Here is a 19605-nt window from a genome sequence, read left to right as displayed (position 1 = left end):
CTCTTTTCCCAACTAATTTATGGGAACGCTCATTCGACGCGCACTAATCAGAAAACAGATTGCCGGCTCATATAGCGCCGAGTTCCAAACCCCCTGTGTCCGACTCTGTTGTACACTTCGACAAATACAGCATACACCTGCTCTTTATTCTACTTGCAACAGAATCACAGTACCATATAGTTACAGATTTACAGTTATGAGGCATGGGAACTACAATCAGAAAGGTTTGCTTAGACATTTATTTATTCTGATTGTTGTATCAGCCCTGGCGGTCCTTCTGAGTACCACCAAAAATGTGCCGAAGGCAGTGTTGACGCTGTTCAAGCAGAAACCGTGCCAAGTGCCTCATATGCTGAACCTCACATGCGTGACCTCGTCGGAGCTTGCTGAGCCGTCTTCGGCGCGCCCTGCGGATATTTTGGCATGTTTAATTTCCAAGGCTTAACGTTACAAAACCAAAAGGATAGGAGCAACCCAATATTTCAATCAATTGACAGCATGCCCCAAAATGATTATGTCAAAAGATGCACGGCATGGGTAGGGGTCAGAAAATGAACTCCAGTTTGAACTTCTGCCATCACGCTGTTATCATATATCCACTTTTGGAACAACAACTATGAAACTTCTCACTGTTTAACAATAACCCAGAACATATCCCAAATAAAATCTACTCCCTCCGTCCCATAATATAGGACGCTTTTTGATACTAGTATAGTGTCAAAAGGACGGAGGGAGTACCTACTAATTTTCCAGCTTCTCAACTACTAGTACTATGCAAGTATTTTCCGTGTGTGGACGAACAGCCTTGAAAAAACAAGACTGATGACAGTTGCCGGTCAGATTTTTTTTTACTGTAAGTCAATAAATAATTTCCAGCAATGACACAGCAGACTATGTTAAACAAGTCATACACTGATTATAAATATGACAATCTTGAATATTTTATGTTTATCATTATTTGTATGTAAAATGTAATCACAAAATCTATATGCAACAAGTCGGACTTAGTCAGTCAGTTATGATAAGATAATCCATCAGAAAGAGTGAGAATGCAAGAGTGTACCAGTGGTCGGACGCTTTTCGCTCTCTCCTCCAAGTATGATGATGGTTTGAAGAAATCACCGTAAATTTCAGCCCATTTGCTAAGCTTTGAATGTATATAAGATGCTCCAACCGTATCAGCCCAGAAGATGAGGCCGCCCCTTCATTAAAAGACTACAGATTACAACTAATACTCCAAAGTAACCACCACACCTCCTTCAATTGACAGTAAAATTGAATGACAAAATACACATTGTACAGAGGACTACAACTAACAGGAACTGTATCCTACATTGGGTAAATTATAGGTTGCAGATATATTTACTAAACTAAAAACTGCTTGAGTATCACTAAAGCTATCAGCTAAACTGAGCAGAAGATAAGAACATGGCGATTTAAAAAATAATCAGCTATAGAGCTAACTCACTAGCTTCAAATGCTTGTTACAATTATATATATAGCCATGTAATATCCCCACTGTATAAGGGGTTTTCTGCAAATTTACCACACCTGCATGTGTATATATATTGACCTATGGCCTCATGGAAATACAAGTTGCATATTTCCTCACATGGTATCAGAGCTCACAGTTTAGGGGTTATTTTTTCACTCTGGACGCCGCAGCGCGTCCTTCCCTCGATCGATCTCGTCGGGTCGGTCTCTTCCAGATCGATTTCTCTCTCGGTCGATCTTCCCTCGGTTCTGCTTTTCCATCACCTCGACCACATACTCGCTCCAGCTTGTCCCTGCTCTCCTCCGATCGAAGCCCACAGCCGTCTCCCCCGCGTGAAGCCCGCACTACCATGCTCGGATTGAAGCCGTGAAGCCCGCACTATCCAGGATTGAAGCCACCTGCTTCCCTCGTGTGACGCCCACACTCAGACTGCCTGCCTGCCCCCACCCAGCTGGATGACACCACTTCCCACACGCACCCGCCCATGCTCGTGTGCTCCCATGGATCTCGCCCACACCCACCCACTCGTGCTCTCGCCTACCGCCACTTATTCCCGCGCGTGCCTCTGTTTCTTCCCACGTGCACGCCAGCCGCTCACCCGCTACCGCTCCTAATCGATCGGCCTTAAATCCGTTCTGATATAAGACAGACAATGCTAGCCTACGTATGTACTCTCTGTGTCCCAAAAATATAGTGATTATTATGATTTTTCGAAGTCAGACTTTGACCAAGTTTACAGAAAATTTTATCAATATCTGGAATACCAAATCAACCATTGGTTAATCATGAAATATATTTTCATATGGTATATATTTGTATTATAAATATATATTATGGGACAGAAGGAGTATTAAATTAGGTTCATTAGTTGTAAAAATAGCTTATAGCCAGCAGTAGAATCTCAACTTGTATATCAAATTTAATCATATTTCGAGTGAATGCAGATTGTCAGTGGTAAACTAGGATTTAGGACAGTCAGAGATAAGCAGCAGTTGCCTACCTGTACTTGGGAAAGCCCATCCCAAGGACAGATGCAATATCAAGATCAGAAGCCCTGATGACCACATTTTCATCCATGACCCTGCATGCCTCATTAACGACTGGGAAGAAAACCATCTCCAATATATCTTGATCCGATAAAGTAACAAGCTGCAAGCAAGTCAATGTATCAACATCAGAAAAACCTTCCATTAACAAATGAGATAGCATGATATTTTTCATAGATGCAGAAACAATGTCACAGACAGTTAGAAAGACTGAAGGGAAACCTTTCCACCGAATATTGTCTTTGTCTGTCTTCTGTACTCGTCAATCACATGTTGAACACTAGGGTCAGGCTTTGGCTTCCCACCCTTCTCATAAAAGTAATAACCTTTTCCATTGATTTTTCCTGTAAAGTAACAGGGAAATTTCAATAGTGAAAAATGCATATATGCGAATGGTGCAGTAACTATTGGTCCAGTCGCATCTCATCCTATTAACTGTAACCCATAGCTGGAGCAAAAGCATGTTCAGAAGCATACCCTGCCGTCCATCCTTTGCCATCAATTCCACTAGACCAGAGCGAAAATTCCGTGTTCCAAAGGCAGCTGCATATATATCCTTTACTGCCAAAGCTACTCCATATCCAGCTACATCTTGGAGTCTGCAGGGGAATGGAAACAGCCAAACATAAGAACTCATGTGAATCATGATTAATTTTTTTGGAACAGTCAATGGATGATGCCTGAGCACTGCACTGTTCTGTCCATTGTATAGCAAGTTAGCTAAGGCACAACAAGCATATCACAAATAAAGTGTCAGTAAATTATTTTGAAATTGACATGGTCTCTAAAGCAGAACACAACTTTCACCATCAACTTCTATTTAACATATACTACAACATTATTTAGAGTGAATAATGCTTGATCTATATATTTGTGCAGATATTATTGATTAAGTTCAAATTCTTTGATTGCAAATATTCTTTTTTTAGGTGGATTGCAAATATCCTAATAAGTTGCCCTTTTTTCCTTGAGTAATATTATCACAACTACATGCTCATAGACTCTTAGTGGACCATAAGATTATAGTAAAATTGCTCTGAAGTGGGTTGCATCCATTTTATTCTAGGTAAGTGAGCGGACAATACATACTGGAACATTTTCATCAAAAAATAGAAAACAAATTGTCTATAGTTGAATGGGAATATTTGCATGCTCATTCACATAAGGAACTTAATTTGAGACCATTGGCCATCATTCCACACATGAGCATAAAAACAGAGTCGAAGCACTTACTGAAAAGGTCCCATTGGCATGCCGAAGTTACTTATTACTCGATCAATTCTGAAAAGATCAATTCCAAGACTAACTAGAAGATGAGCAGCTTGTCCGTAAGGAAAAAATGTACGATTTACTGCAAAGCCTGTGCAGTTGCCAACCACAACAGGGACCTTCTTTATTATTTTCCCAACTGTAATGAGATCAAGGATAGCTTGTGGTGATGTCCTTTCCGTCCGGACAATTTCAAGCAAGGGCATAATATGAGCAGGGCTGTAAATAACATAAAATTAGCAAGTCGCCTTCTCAATAAGCAAGTAAAGCTTTAAGGAATGATATATCATCCAATTCAGTAAAATTCAAGGAGAGTTATTTCCACAATTCCATGTCTGTAACATATTTTCCGAACATTTGTATGAAAGTTCAATAGAAATAGCTTCTCATAACTTCCCAAAATAGATTCTTATAAGAACATATTGCAACATCTACTACCTTATGAAGGCATCTAACTTGAAATTGTGCTAAATCAAACAAAATTGCCCACTTGTCGTTTGGGACATGCAAACATCATTTTGCTATTGATTAAAGAGCAGAACAATAGATTATACATTTTTTTCCTGCAGGAATTGATGATGGTTATCCATTTGGAAGAACGGGTTATGATTTATTTTTGGATATTCCTTCAGAAATAATACTTGTGAAAAGGTTTTGTTCGGTCATTGCCTTGTGTTTGAATTGTAAGGAGTATTAGCATCGGAAAAAATTATCATGCAGTAAAGAGTCATCAAGAATAGCCCTGTCCTACATCTAGTAACTTTAGAATATTATGGAACTTCCATGAAAAGTTCACACATTAACACTTAGCGCTCAGGATAACTTCATTGTTAGCATAACAATCAAATTTCCTTCTATGTAGAATAAGTTTGCTGTCCCACCGTAAATTAGATGCATGCAGTTAAATTCCAATATATGGTGTCAATGATTCGATAGTTACATGCATGTGTTAACAAATTTTATGATGTGAAGTGTTGACGGTTCCAGTAGCCTTCATTCATAAGTCCTAAGCACACTTCTTAAGTTGGAACACTGCTAGTTATCAGGGAGTGTTAAAAAATAACTCAAAAGAGAAAGACTAACCTGAAAAAATGAGCCCCTATAATTCTATCTTGAGAATTTGTCTTCTCGCCGACAATATTCAAATCAATGGTGGACGTGTTCGTTGCAAGTATGCAATGTGGTGGGCAGATTTTCTCAATGTCAGCAAAAATTGATTGCTTCAAAGGAACCTTCTCGATAACAGCCTACAAGAGAAGATCTGTGGCATCAGAACCTAACAAGCAAATGTGCTATGTGACTATGTAATAGATTGCATAACCGTACAATGTTATCTATTAAAATTCCCTATAATAATTTTATGGAAACCTTCATAAGATTCATTAATGCACTACAATGTCATGAATATAAGTTTCACACACTAGAGGGACCCTAAATAATATGCACAACTATTTGTCTTGAGTAAATCATAAATTATATGAGGACAACCTCAATAACCATATCAACATCCTTGAAATCTGAATAATCCAATGCACCCTTGAGAAGTGATATTGCCTTGCTCATTTTATCCTTGGTCAGTGAGCCTCTTTTGACAAGGCCTTCAAGATTTCCTGTGCAAAAGATCATCGGTGTTGTTCAGTAACATCATTTATAATAACTTGATGTTTAAATATTACACCAACAAGAAATCAAAATCCAAATATCCATCAGAAAGAAATTCCCAATAAATGCTACAGTAGTTTCACAAAATTGACCTGCTATTGTTTTTTGTCCCCTTTGCAAAAATTGAGGGTTTACTTCCTTGAGGACAACAGATATATTGCTAACAAGAAGGGCGGTTGCAATTCCAGAGCCCATAAGACCACCACCAATAACAGCAACTTTTCTTATTTTCCTAGGTTTGAGTTGAATATCAGTAACACCTGGTACCTAAAAAAATCAACTGTAAGAGTCAGACAGTGCACCAGGTTACAAATAACCAAAGAGGGCAAAACAAAAGTTGACACATCAAATGGCATCCTTGCAGCAATTTAGCTTTGATGTGTTCACATATGGCATGCAATTTGAGCAAAGCTTAGTTAAGATCATGCATCATACATATTCTGTAATATAGTCTGGTTGCATGGTTAGTTAAGATCATGTATCGTATTCTGTAACGTAGTCTGGTTGGATGGTGGTACAAACAAAAATTAACACCTACACAAATAAATGGACAAGAAATTAATTTGGGTCACAAAGAACAGAAGGGGAAATATTGCAGTAAGCATACATGTAGAAGTTTGAAAATAATTAAGATGCTCCTAAAAGGTGATAAGTCATCCATGACCTAAATAGGTACAACTGGCTTATATATTTGGATATTTAGCATAAAAAGAAATAATATAACTGAAAATTCAGCAGTTGATAATATGCAAATATTGCTACGCATTCCTACTATACGAAGAAGTTAAGTATTGTTTTTCAAACATGGTCGTGCATATGAGCTATGTGTTTGTTCTTTTTTTGCGGGGGAGCTATGGGTTTATTCAAATATGAAAATTACATGATTATATTTCAGAATCCAACATTTGCTTCTCATGTAGCAGAATTTGCTTCTCACATAGTTAATTTGAATGGTGAAAAACTAAAATGTCTTGAAGTACTTATTTGATTACATGAAAAATAATAAAAGCTTGTAACGACATGCGTCTGTGGGCAAAGGCTGTACTCAAAGGAACTTGTAACATCACATGTCATAGCACATGCTTGTATATATTGTTTAATTATGTTCTACAACTGAAAAAAACAAGATTAGTTATGATCCATTTTCTTTTTAATGGGTGATGGTAATTACCAAGGTTAAGGTAAATTAATTACACTTTCCATTTGTAAGGAGACCAAAGTTAACGGTGGTAGCAGGTTAGCAAAAAAATACTATTTGTTACCAATACCGGCAGACAGTTTGGATGTGTCTGCTCTTACCTCTTAAGAGGTATGCTAGTGCATTTATAAAGTTAAAAGAGCTCTAAAAGTTCTACTTTTGTTCTCTGATAGTAGAAATAGATATAACCAAGGAGTTGCAGATAGGCATTGACGCAGTGTAACTGCTTGTAAAATAACTAAAAACAAAGGGTTGGAAGTATTTCCAAGTTAGGCTAACTATGTAATGCAAAATCAAGACAGTGGCAACACATGAGAAGTGAATCAGGAAAAGAGAAGGTAAATAGGAGGGCAACCTTAGTGGTGGAACGCTGGGCGAAAAATACATGGACAAGTGCCCTTGACGTTGTTGATAGTACCAACTCCTTGAAAACCTTGGCTTCCTGCATTATTTAGGTAGATTTCACCAAACACATGTATAAGTAATAAGAACAGAACGAAGAAACAATTGTTGTCTACATCAAAGTTTGTTAGTATTATTTTTAAGGCTCAGCCTGTGGTTGCTAAATTGTGTTGTGCTGAACTTGTTTTATAATATGCTGCTAAAGAAGCTGTGGAAGTAGGGATACAAACAGTAAACTAGATAAAACTGCGTAGATAAGCTGGATTAGCATAATCCAACACAATGCCGAATGGAGCCTAAGTCATGCAGAGCACTGATACCAACGTAACTGTCAAGTTAATTTGTTACCCTGGGCAAAATTCAGCTAAGAAATCTAAGTTCTTCTGAGAAACTGACTGTAGAGACATGGCTGCTTAGGGGCTTTCTTACCTTATGCTTATCAGCAATTAATAAATTAGGGCATATTCCAGCCTAATCTCTAGAAGTTCTGGGGAGATATGGTGCCCAGCTAAATGTTTGACTAAGAGAAGCACATAGATGGTATTAGAGTATGTACTAAGACAAATAGGAAATTCAAACCTTCACAACACCAGACTGGCCTCCATACAGTACACCTTCTTCAACAACATCTAGGCAGGCCTGGTGCTGTGGCATGTTTGGTGCAACCTTCTTTGCTTGTTGTCTTGCCATACTTAATACAGCACGAGCTTCAGACAGTGAACCAAGCCTATCTGTTCTGCCAAGAGATTTTATCCAAGGTTTGCGGTAATTTGCAATCTCCAGAGCCCAAAAACGTGACATTTTTATCAACTCATCAGGGGAGCAAAGAGCGTCAATAAGACCACGTTCTTTTCCTTCCTTCGCCGTAATGAACTTCGATTGCTGAAGCAAATGTTATGAATGCATTAATTATAATTGAACATGATAGGAGTAAGAAAGAACATAGGTTGACACTAATTTCCAGATGATCGTTACATATACACTCAGTGGCAGAGGACGGAATTTTTTTGAGGTGGGGCGAACTCTAAAGCGTAAAATAAATTATCATGCAAAACCATATTCACAATATGAAAATGCAACTAAGATCAATGAATTCTACACTGAAGCTATTTTTCAACACAAATCACAAATGTTGGTTCAAAAAAAATGGGTGTCTAATATGTTCGGTGCTACATACATGTACCAGGCATTAACAATTTGGAATGAGATTCTTATTTATGCTTTAGTTTTTCAAAATTCATTGTTCTTTGAAAATCTTATACTATCATGGTTGAATATGAATGAATATAACTCAAGCAACTAACTTAAAATTGGCTTTCACTATTATATGCCTCTAGGTTAATGTACTTTGCATATGTTAATCAACTAAGGAGACGAAGTTTATTTGACGCAGCTAGGGCAGCATAACAAGTTACACAGAAGATAGATTAGACTTACCAGCATCATTTCTATTGCTTTGGGCAGACCTACAAGCCTCGGTAGACGCTGAGTTCCTACATGATAAGTGAAAAGGTTTCAGAACCCAATACAAAGCAAGCAAATAAAATCATTATTTCAAGCTGCCGGAAAAAGATGTATCCCTAATTCCCTACCTCCAAATCCAGGAATCACGCCAAGAGTTAGCTCTGGTAATCCAAGTTGAGCTTCAGGGGTAGATATCCGAGCATGACAACCCTGACAAATTTTTTTTTAAAAATTTGTCGTTTATAAGATAAACAGGACTTAGGTTCAGCTACAAGTTAAAAATGATAAATCACTGTAAAAATGTTCTATGGGATAGCAACAAAAATGAGAGACCATAATCAACTCTAGACCACCACCAAGAGCAAGGCCTTGAATTGCAGCAACAGAAGGCTTTTTGCCATCTACATGTAAAGAGGTTTTCACAATCAGGCCCAGATATTGTGATCTCAATACAAATTAGTGGTACCTAAAGAGTTCCATCATTCATAAATAATAATAGAAACTATGAAAAAACAAGAAACAAAAATGCCAAACCTTCCATCATGTTTGATACAAGATCAACAGATACATCAGGCATAAGTGACACATCTCCTGCAAAGTGCAAACCCATGTTCAATGTGTAAGAAAATAAAATAGTTTGTCCAAAAAAGCTAATGAAGACACCCCTTACCAGTCTCATGAACTTTTGTGAAGACATTGATATCGAAGCCTCCACAGAATTTCCCCGCAGCACCTATAAAATTTTAAAGTAAGTAATAATAATACAGAACAGCAAGAAGTATCAGAAATAGCAAGTTTCATGAATTGATCTTTTTTAACCCCTTGCCCACATCCCTCGAATGCACTGCGCCGGAAGGCCCCCTCTGTGTGTGCAGTGACAAAAAAGAAGTATGCCTCTTATTGTGGTAGGTCAGGCATAGTACCATATACGTCTCCTATCCAGATTATAGTCAGAGCATCTCCAGCCGTTGGCCCCCCGGGAGGGGCTGAAAATCGCCCCCTGGGGGCGCACCGGCGCTAAACCGCGCGCTGGGGGCGTGATGCCCCCCAGTCGCGGCGCCCACGTTTTCTTGAAAAACTTAAATACGGCGCAAACACGGCTCAAATTTAGCGCAAACATCGGCGAGTTCGTTCAAATTTAAACATATTTTACAAAAAAAGAAAAAAAACTGCTAGGGGCTGCTCCTCGCCGTCTCCATCGCCACTCCTCGCCGTCTCCCTCGCCGCCCGCCGCCCGCCCTTGCAGTTCTACATGCCGAGGAGGCTGTAGAACCGCGTGTAGTCGCCGCCTCCGCCGCCGCCGTCCCTGCTGCATCCCTCCCCTGGTTGGCGCGGCGAGTTGGACGGTCCGGGGGCGTCCTCGTCGTCGTCGCTGTCGAGGATCACGACGCCGTGCTCGTCCTCGCGCCCACGTTTGCGGGCTTCTATCTCCTCCAGGGCCCGGCGCTGCCGGACCATCTCGTCGCGGTAGTAGTCGTCCCGCGCCCACTATAGGGCCTCCTCGTCGGAGAAGCCGCGCCGGGCTATCTCCTCGTACTCCGGGGGGAGGCCGGGCTCCGGCTTGGGCTCGACGAGGACGAAGCAGCCGGAGGGGGGGTGGAGTCGCCGATGCGGACGCCGGAGCTGCGGGTGCGCGCGCTGACAGGCGTGTCCTGGGGCTCCGGCTTGACGGGGAGGAGGCAGGGAGAGCCGGACGAGCGGCCGGACGAGGAGGAGGACGCCCCGGGCCGCTCCATGCGCCTCGGCGTCCAGGAGGTCCCACGGCGGCGTGAGAAGGACGGGGGAGAGGGGTACTCGAGGCGCGGCGTGTTGCCGCCCTCAATGTACTCGAGGACGGCCTCCAACGTGCGGCCGGGCACGCCCCACCACCGGCGCCGGCCCTCGGAGTTGAGCCTGCCGGAGGGCACGACGCCGTTCGTCGCCTCGAGCTGTTCAGCGTGGCGGCGGCGGAAGTAGGGCTCCCAGAGCGGGCTGTCGGGGGTGTACCGCGGGCCTTCCCTCGCCGCCCGCGGCAGGGACGCGCGGATACGTGCGATCTCTGCACGCCGCGCCGCCCCGGTGGGTGGTGGTGGCACCGGCACGCCGCCGGCGCTGATCCTCCACGCCCCGGGCACCCGCATGTCCGGCGGGACCGGGTACTCGGCCTCGAAAAGGAGGCGAGCCTCGTCCTCGTGAAGATGGCGGCGCGGCAGCGCGCGCAGCTTTGGCATTGATTCGCCGCGGGGAACGAGGCCATGAGGACAACGAAGCGGCGAGAAGAGAGTCGAGTCGCTGGCAAGGGGGGCCCGCGGCTCTTCGCGCCAAAAACGATTCGCCCGGCGCCCCCGAGCGCCCCCCAACGCGCCGGGTTCGGGTTGGGTCCGCCGGCGCCAATTTCGGCCTGAGCCGGCAAAAACTGGGCCCTTGGGGGCGCGACTGGGCCGTTTTTTTGGCGCCGGCGGCCGAAAAATCGCCGGGGGGGCCTTGTTGGGGGCGCGGCTGGAGATGCTCTCAGGCTATGTCCTTCCAGTAGAAGCACTTACACCCGCTCCCCATTTTCTGACCTGTGCAGAAGCAGGGGAGCTTCCGTGCAGTCAAAATTCTATGACAAGGAGCAGCTCCCTTCGTACTTCAGTTAACAATTTTAGCGAGATTCCCACTTTCAGCCAAGCGGCTAGCATCCTAAAAATAACTCGAGCAACGCTGACTGAAAAACTGAAGCAACGCCACCACTAAGATGACTGGGATCAGCACAAATGAAATGACACGATGGCGACAGCTCCAGTACCATCCTAATTGGTCCTAGTATAATACAGAAATAGCTGGGTGTTTATCGAATTTCACAGAAAACAAAACAAAATTGCTACTAGTACTTCCTAACATCAATTCGTCCAACAACTACATAAAACAGAGTCCACCAGCGAAGAGGATCTCACCGGTGAGCACGATGGCCTTGACGTCGTCGCGATCAGCGGCCTCCGCGTACTTCTCCTTGAGCCCCTGGATGACTGCACGGGGAGAGCCGAACCGGCGCACGGCATTAGACTAGCGGGAGGAGCCCCGACGGAAACCCACCCCAACCCCAAGAGGAACGGAGAGGAGGGCGTTACTGATGGGGTGCAGGGCATTGACTGGCGGGTTGCAGATGGTGATGAGCGCGACGCCGTCTGCGCCCACCTCCATGGTGACGCGGATCGACCCCGCCATGGCTGACCCGGCCGCGAGGACCTGGGGATCGATGGATCGGAGAGGGGGAGGGGGTGGGGGGAGAAGAGACGTGGAAGAGTGAAGCTACCGGCACGAGTAACCTGCACGTTTTGTTTTGTCGAGCTCGGGAGGAAGACGGATAGACGAGAGAGAGGGGCTGGGGAGTGGGACCGAGTCGCCGCGTCTGGTGGGTGGATCGGGTCGCGGATGTGTCCAGCGTGCCCGCCGCTGGGTCGAGGGAACACGAGTGTGCTCAACGCAGGTGAGGTTTTCCACGTGGGACCTTTTTTTTTTTTTTTGCCAGCAGTTGCGTCGGGTGACCTATCTCGGGCGCTGATCGGTCACTGGCCAGCCGTGCGATTGGGGCGCATGTGGTCGTTGGATGAAAAACTTGGGTCGTCTCTCCTTCCTATCTCCCCGTTAACCACCCGCACAATTCACATGTGACGCGTTTGGTAGGCTGCATCAAGTCTAATCAGACTTTAAAAGACTAAGTACTGAGCTGTTTGGTTCCCCCAACTTGCACGTGAAAGTGAAACTGGATCTTATGAAACTTAAAGCGCTCTCAGTCAGGCCCGCTAAAAACGCTCGGATCGATCGTTTTCCTAGATGCAGCCCGGCCTAGTGCAATTTACACTATAGGAAGGATGCGAGCTGATATCACGTGCTCCTGTCTTTAGGGTGCTTCCCATGCTCCAATTTCATTTTAAAAAATCGTTTTAAAATGTTTTTAAAAATCTGAAAAATACGTGAACTTTTATAAGAAAAAGTGACTACAACCTCTAAAAATTTCATATCCGAACTCAAAATGCATATTGAGAAACAAAGAAGACAAATTCAGATGTCAACATTGTCAATGTTGCTTTTGTCTTTTTTGGCACTGTTCATTTTAGATTTCACCTTTTTGTTTCTAAATGTGCATTTGGAGTTTGGATCAGAAATTTTAGGAGTTGTAGTCACATTCCTTGTGAACATTCATATTTTCTTCTAGAAATTTGAAACATTTAAATTGTTTTTTAATTGGAGCATGGGAGCACCACAAGGATGTGAGCACCTGATATTTCCCTGCCAACTCGCCACGCAGTCAAAGCGTAGCCGACTTGTCGCAACTCGTCGCACAACGCACGAAGCATCGCTGACAGCCGACACGGCTCGACCGCACGCCGCTTGAAGCATCGCCATGCGCCGCTCATCGCTCCCGGCCACTGGTTGCAAATCCAACCCTTGCTGGTCGTAGTTGTCGCTCGCAACATTGCGGCGCGGCGACGGAGAGGCTTTGTGTGGCGGTGTTGCTCCTCGCAACAACACCATTCGTGTTGGTAGCATGTTGCAGCTTTCATCATCGCCGGTTGTAGCATACTAGCATTCAATGGCTAGTCGCACTTCCGCTATCATCGGGTGCAGCATTCAGTGGTTCTCTGCATCTTTTGTCGTTGGTCGTTGTAGCTTTCGGTGGCATCAGTCCCTTTTGCCATCGTCTGTCACATAGTGGCCGATAGTGACTATGGCATGGTGCATCTGCACAATCGGGCGGACCTGGAGGCGCTCATGACAAAGAACGACAGTGAGGAAAGGAAGTTGGTGTTAGACGTTAGGTAGAGAGTGGATTGTCACGCCGAGGGACAATAATGGATTGTGCTAGCAACGAGGGTTGAGGGGAGTGAGGGAAGGCATTATTTCACTCAAGAACCTTTCTTAAGAGAACTATAGGGCAGTAGCCCATTGGCTAGGTCAGTGGCACATCTGGATTGACTACAATAGGAATCTCGTCGAGTGTGCGGTATCCGGCTCTCTCAATATTAGATGATACCCCACCCCACATGTTGTTTACGGAAATGTTTTTGCAATATATTTAATAAGTTTAGTTTGTATCAAAACATAAATATTTGAAGTAATAATATGATAACTAAAACTAAAAATACATATGATTTATTACATTATATTATTGTATAGTTCCAAAGTATTTATTAAATACAAATAGCTTGATAGAGTGGAGCATGCATGTTTGCATGCTTGCATGTTGAGGTGGTTTTTTTAATGTTGCATGCTCAGGTGGCATTTTTGCATGTTAAGAGAAATAGATTAGTGAGGTTCGCTATTTAGATATAGTACAAGAGAAGACCCCGCACGTTATAGCTTGTGGATAATTGAATTAATAGTATATGAGACAAACTAAGAATACATATTATTTTGTATTAAACTATTGTGTAGTCAGAAAAAATTTGAGTATAAGCAGCTTGATATAATAGAAAATCTTTTCCCATGCATGTTGAGTGGACCTTTGATGAGGTGTCATGTATGATAAAGTGGGATGCGTGCATATTAAGATAATAAAGATAGTGTGAATGAACTATTTAGGTACATAGGATAAGATAAGATATTGTGTATGGCCCCATCTCATTTTCTCACTTTTCATTAACCTTTTTTTATGTTAATTGTTCTTTGTCCTATCAATAGAGAGACGACAAATTTGTCTAGATTTTAAACTCTGAGGCCTCCATGAAACTTGAAACTATGCACCGGACCCAAAAAATAGTTGATGTCAAGCATGATATCTGGCTTGTTAGTGTTCCAACATACCATGGAAAACTCACCCATGGACCAACCGGCCCCGACGCCTTGTCACATGGCATGGCAAACCCGAATGTCTTTGCTTCCTCCTCGGTGTGTAGGCCTCACCAAGATCATGAAGGTCACAATTGGGAGTGGGAATGATCCCTGAATTGATGTCAATGTTATGTGAAGAGCCTTTCTAAGCAATGTTATTGAAGTGTCGGTAGACAATCTTTTTCCCCATGCCCATGTTCGGTAACCCAACCATTGTTGTGTTTGAGATGATTAATGAAGTTCTTCCTCCTTATATGGTTGACACGAATGAAAATAGCGGGTGTTGGCATTTCCTTTTCTTAGTTTTTCTAAGGTTTTGTCGCTTCCTAGCTTTCTCAAGCACGACCAGCCTAATGATCTTTCTTTTCAAGTCTTTTAAGAAGGTCTCTCTCTTCCGGACTAAGCTCTTTTTGTTCTTGTGCCATATCTAGGTGAAGAATGATGACCTCGAAGGCCATCTGAAATTGGACCTTTGAGTTTGCAAAGAGGGTCTTGCTCAAGATGCATAATTTTTGACTTGTTTTCTTGAGCTTATAAAATAGCCTTTGGTAGGACTCAACATTCCTTAAGTGATAACAATGATCAATCACAAAGAGCAACATGAAAATAATATACAAAAAACCAGAAAAGAGTGCGCAACTTTTGGCTTGTTCTCTTGAGCTTATGAATGCCTTTGATCAGGCTCGACATGACATGCCTTAGTGATGATAATAATCAAGGACACGACTAGGGAGCACACGTGTGCTCCCTAGCATTCCCGAGCACACACCCCAAATAGGTAAGATTTTGTCCTAATGCTATGATGTAAAATCCACTTCAAAAAAGAAAGATTTTATCCCATGTGTAATTATTTTGTGTGTTCAATTTTTTTTTAAAGTCATAACTTTTGAACGGAGCATCAAAATTAAGATCCGTTTTCACCGTTAGATTCTTGGCGATGAGCTATTCAAAAACTAGATCTCATATCGATATGTTTCGGCGAATTTTTTTTCTTCGCGCAACTTTGGTGCCACGGAGAGGCAACTTTTGTACTACTGTAGGCAACTTTCGGTTAGGGTGTATATCATGGTCACCTATCATCCAGATGTTCTTTTGAGTTGGCTATGATGACTACCAAATTGCCTAGCACACATGTAAGTTGTCTACCATGACTACCTATCAACTTTGCTACTATATGAAGCACGTGTTGCCAGTTTGCCTATCATGACTATGTATCAACTCGATGCTCTTATAAAGTTGGCTATCATGATTGTAAAGTTGCCTAGCGTCACCTTTGAATTTGCTTTTGATGAACTTCGTTTCTCAAGCAACTTTGCTACCACAGAGAGGCAACTTTTGAACTATAGTAGGCAACTTTCGGTTAAGTTGTGTATCATGATCACCTATCATCTCAATGTTCTTTTGAGTTGGCTACAATGACTACCAAATTTCCTAGCTTGACATATAAGTTGCCTAGTGTCAACTATGAAGTTGCTTTCGACCTTTTTTTGTTCTCTCAAGCAACTTTGGTGCCACGGAGAGGCAACTTTTGTATTAAGTAGGCAACTTCCGGTTAGGTTGTGTATCATGGTCATCTATCATCCTATTGTTTTTTTTGAGTTGGCTACGATGACTACCAAATTGCCTAGCATCACTTGTAAGTTGCCTACCATGACTACAAATCAATGTTGGTGCTACATGACCCACCTTGTTGCTTATCATGACTTATGAACTCAATGCTCTTATAAAGTTGGCTATCATGACCTCAAGTTGCTTAGCGTCTCCTATGAAATTGCTTTTGACGACAAAATTCTGAAGCAACTTTCATGCCACAGAGAGGCAACTTTTGTATTAAAGTAAGAAACTTTTGCTTAGGTTGTGTATCATGGTAACCTATCATCAAAATGTTCTTTTGAGTTGGCTACGATGAATACCAAGTTGTCAAGCATGACATATAAGTTGCCTAGTGTCAACTATGAAGTTGCTTTTGACGATCTTTTTTCTCTCAAGCAAGGTTGGTGCCATGGAGAGGCAACTTTTGTATTACAGTAGGAAACTTCCGGTTAGGTTGTGTATCATGGTCATCTATCATCCTAATGTTCTTTTGAATTGGCTACGATGACTACCAAATTGCCTAACATCACTTGTGAGTTGCCTACCATGACTATCTATCAACGTTGGTGCTACATGACCCACCTCGTTGCTTATCATGACTACCTATGAACTCAATACTCTTATAAAGTTGGCTATCATGACCTCAAGTTGCTTGGTGTCTCCTATGAAATTGCTTTTGACGAAAAAAATCTCAAGCAACTTTCGTGTCACGGAGAGGCAACTTTTGTATTAAAGTAAGAATCTTTCGCTTAGGTTGTGTATCATGGTCACATATCATCAAAGTGTTCTTTTGAGTTGGCTACGATGAATAGCAAGTTGCCTACCATCACCTATAAGTTGCCTAATAAGCTGCCTACCATCACCTGTAAGTTGCCTACCATGACTACCTATCAACTTTGGTGCTACATAACACACCTCATCGCTAGGCTGCCTATGATGGCTACATATCAAATCAATGCTTTTATAAGTTGGCTATCATGAACGTCAACTTGCCTAGCGCCACCTATGAAGTTTCTTTTGATGAACTATTTTTCTTGTCAGATAGACAATGTGGACGGGGAGGTAACTTTTGAATTAAGGTAAGAAACTTACGGTTAGGTTATGTATCATGGCCACCTATCAGTCCAATGTTCTTTTGAGTTGCCTAATATGACTAACAAGTGTTCTAGCATCACCTGTAAGTTGTCTGCCATGACTATCTATCAACTTTGGTGATACATGAAGCACTTTGTTGCAATGTTGCATATAGTGACTATCTATCAACTCGGTCCTCCCATAAGTTGGCTATCATGACGGTCAAGTTGACTAGCATTACATGTTAAGTTGCCTTCGAGAAACTATTTCTTCGAGCAACTTTGATGCTATGTTGAGCAATTTTGGGGCTACAAGAAGCAAATTTGTTGTCAAATTGCCTATTGTGACTATTACTAAACGAATGATTTTCTAATATGGCTATCATGACTCTCAAATGACTAACATCATTCTAAAGTTGCTTTTGATCAACATTTTTTTCAACTCCGGGAGTTCAAGTCCACAAATATTACAATACGCCACGACCTAGCAGCCAGGAGTTCAACTCCGGGAGTCGTCGCGTTTGACCCGGCTCTGGCGTAGAGTTGATAGGGTTTGGAGCCGAAGTGTTATTGAACAAGCCCTAAATTCCCTTTTGTCCTGTTTACATCACAAACAAAGACGCATTAGCTTGCGCGAAGTTATCTAAAAAATCCCAACCACAATGAAAATCAATGTTATGAATTCTCTCATGGTAGTTCTAGTTCTAGGTCTAGTTCATGATGTTCCGAAACCATCAAATAGACCCCAAAATGTGATAATTTGCTAGAAGAAAAGGAGACCTAAAATCTGCAAAAGCCTGCTCATTTCTTTCTAGAATTGTGGTAATTACATTACATGTAGGCTCCCTTCCAAGATTCCTATCCACGACCATGTAGCAGACAAGGACTGACATGGAGAATCAACCTGTTCATTGTGCAAGCAGTTTTGCCATGGCAGTCGAGCAAGATGTGGTTCCACCACAACGTCACCCTCACTGTCTCGCTCACCGCCGCAGAACATCACCATGGTGCTCGACACCGGCAGCGAGCTGTCCTTGCTGCTCTACGCCAGGAACAACGTGATGTCCTTCGGCCCGAGGAGCTCGGCCACCTTCGTCGCCGTGCCCTGCGCCTCCGCACATTGCCGCTCCCGTGACCTTCCGTCGCCTCGGCCTGCAACGGGGCGTCGAGCAGGTGCAGCGTATCGCTCTCCTACGCGGACGGGTCCTCCTCTGACAGCGCGCTCGCGACCGACGTTTCCGTCGTTGTGTGCGGCGTTTCGCTGCATTGCTTCCGCGTTCGACTCGTCCCCGGACGGCGTCCCGAGCGCCGGGCTGCTGGGCATGAACCGAGGCGCCCTCTCCTTCGTCTCGCGGGGCAGCACCCCACACTTCTCGTGCTACATCTCCGGCCGCGACGATGCCGGCGTGCTGCTCCTTGGACTCCAACAGCGACCTGCCCACCTTCCGCCGCTCAACTACAAGCCCCTGTACCAGCCAGCCCTGCCGCTCCCGTACTTCGACGGCGTCGCCTACTCCGTCCAGCTCATGAGCATCCGCGTCGGCGAGGAAGGGGATCGAGGCGACTAAGAGCATCTCCAGCCGTTCAGCCCCTCAGGGCGCCGAAAAAGAGCGGCATGGAGACGAACCGGCGCTAGATTGGCCCCTGGGGCGACCTAGCTCCCAGCCACTCCCCCAGGCGCTGCCCCCAGCCGCGGCAAATTCAAACGTAGTCTCATTCCCGCTCACAAAATAGACGCCACAAATCCAGCGATCAAGCGGTCGCAAGTTCGACGATCGAATGAAAAGTTCGGCGTACAAAAAGCAGAAAGGACGCGCGTGCGCATCAGACAGCGAGGTCGGCCTCCGGCGTCGGCGGAGTCGGCGTGCGCGGGCTTGGCGGGGTCTCTGTGCTAGGCGGCGTCGGCATGGCTTCTGTGCTGCGGAGAGTCTTGGCGGCATCATCGCTCGGGCTTGGCGGCGGCGTCGGCGTGGGCGGCATCATCGAGGGAAGCTGGTTCAGAATGAGGCCACGCTCACTACTAGAAAAGGCATGCTAGTGGCGCACCTGTTTTGCCTACTAATGGCGCACTACAGGTGCGCCATTAGTATAGCCCATGGCGCGCCATTACTAATAGAAGTGCGCAGAGTAACAATTTTTTTTAAATATTTTTTCAGATTTTTTTTTCAATTTTTTTTTCTTTTTTTCTTAATCTCGGGTCACTATGGCTTAATCTCGGGTCAATATCACCACCTCACTTAACAGGCACTTGTTGATATATCTACCATATCAATCCTATTAAACCTTGTTGATGTCTAGGACTTTGTTCATGTTCATGAGTATGATAAAATTTTGAAAAATATTTCAAACTTCCCGGTCATATTATGTATCATTTTTTGAAAAAAAATTCCAAAAAAAATTCAAAACCAATTTTTTTTTCTGTTCCTAGTGGCGCACCTAGCAAACGGTGCGCCACTAGTAAGTTTGAAATTTTTTGCCTCTAGATCTTGAAAGCCCCGTAACTCTTTTTCTGTTAGGTTTTTGAGGATTTTGAAAATGTTTAACGGGGTTCCCCCGGTTAAATTCGATGTAACTTTTCGAGTAGATGATTTTTCATATAGAAAACTTTTT

The 19605-nt window shown here is 43.5% G+C and overlaps 1 protein-coding gene and 1 pseudogene across 1 annotated transcript; one reads left to right on the top strand and one right to left on the bottom strand.

Moving 5' to 3' along the window:
• Positions 1–44: 44 nt before the first annotated feature.
• Positions 45–11946, bottom strand: LOC109751016 (peroxisomal fatty acid beta-oxidation multifunctional protein). Its single transcript, XM_020309928.3, has 18 exons — positions 11626–11946; positions 11452–11523; positions 9207–9269; positions 9071–9127; positions 8870–8937; positions 8665–8746; positions 8510–8565; positions 7652–7954; positions 7026–7112; positions 5565–5739; positions 5299–5420; positions 4894–5057; positions 3775–4029; positions 3019–3140; positions 2764–2885; positions 2496–2644; positions 1064–1202; positions 45–407 (listed from the first exon to the last, which is right to left on the bottom strand). Exons 1-18 carry the CDS (start codon positions 11720–11722, stop codon positions 360–362), a joined length of 2181 nt encoding a protein of 726 aa, XP_020165517.1. The 5' UTR covers positions 11723–11946; the 3' UTR covers positions 45–359.
• A 5995-nt stretch (positions 11947–17941) lies between these two features.
• LOC109784043 (aspartic proteinase PCS1-like) lies at positions 17942–18563 on the top strand (annotated as a pseudogene).
• The last annotated feature ends 1042 nt before the right edge of the window (positions 18564–19605 follow it).

This window comes from Aegilops tauschii, chromosome 6, assembly GCF_002575655.3.
Source record: "Aegilops tauschii subsp. strangulata cultivar AL8/78 chromosome 6, Aet v6.0, whole genome shotgun sequence".
Taxonomy (NCBI): domain Eukaryota; kingdom Viridiplantae; phylum Streptophyta; class Magnoliopsida; order Poales; family Poaceae; genus Aegilops; species Aegilops tauschii.
The sequence above is the reverse complement of the archived record's forward strand: the minus strand, read 5'-3'. Positions and strand labels throughout refer to the sequence as shown.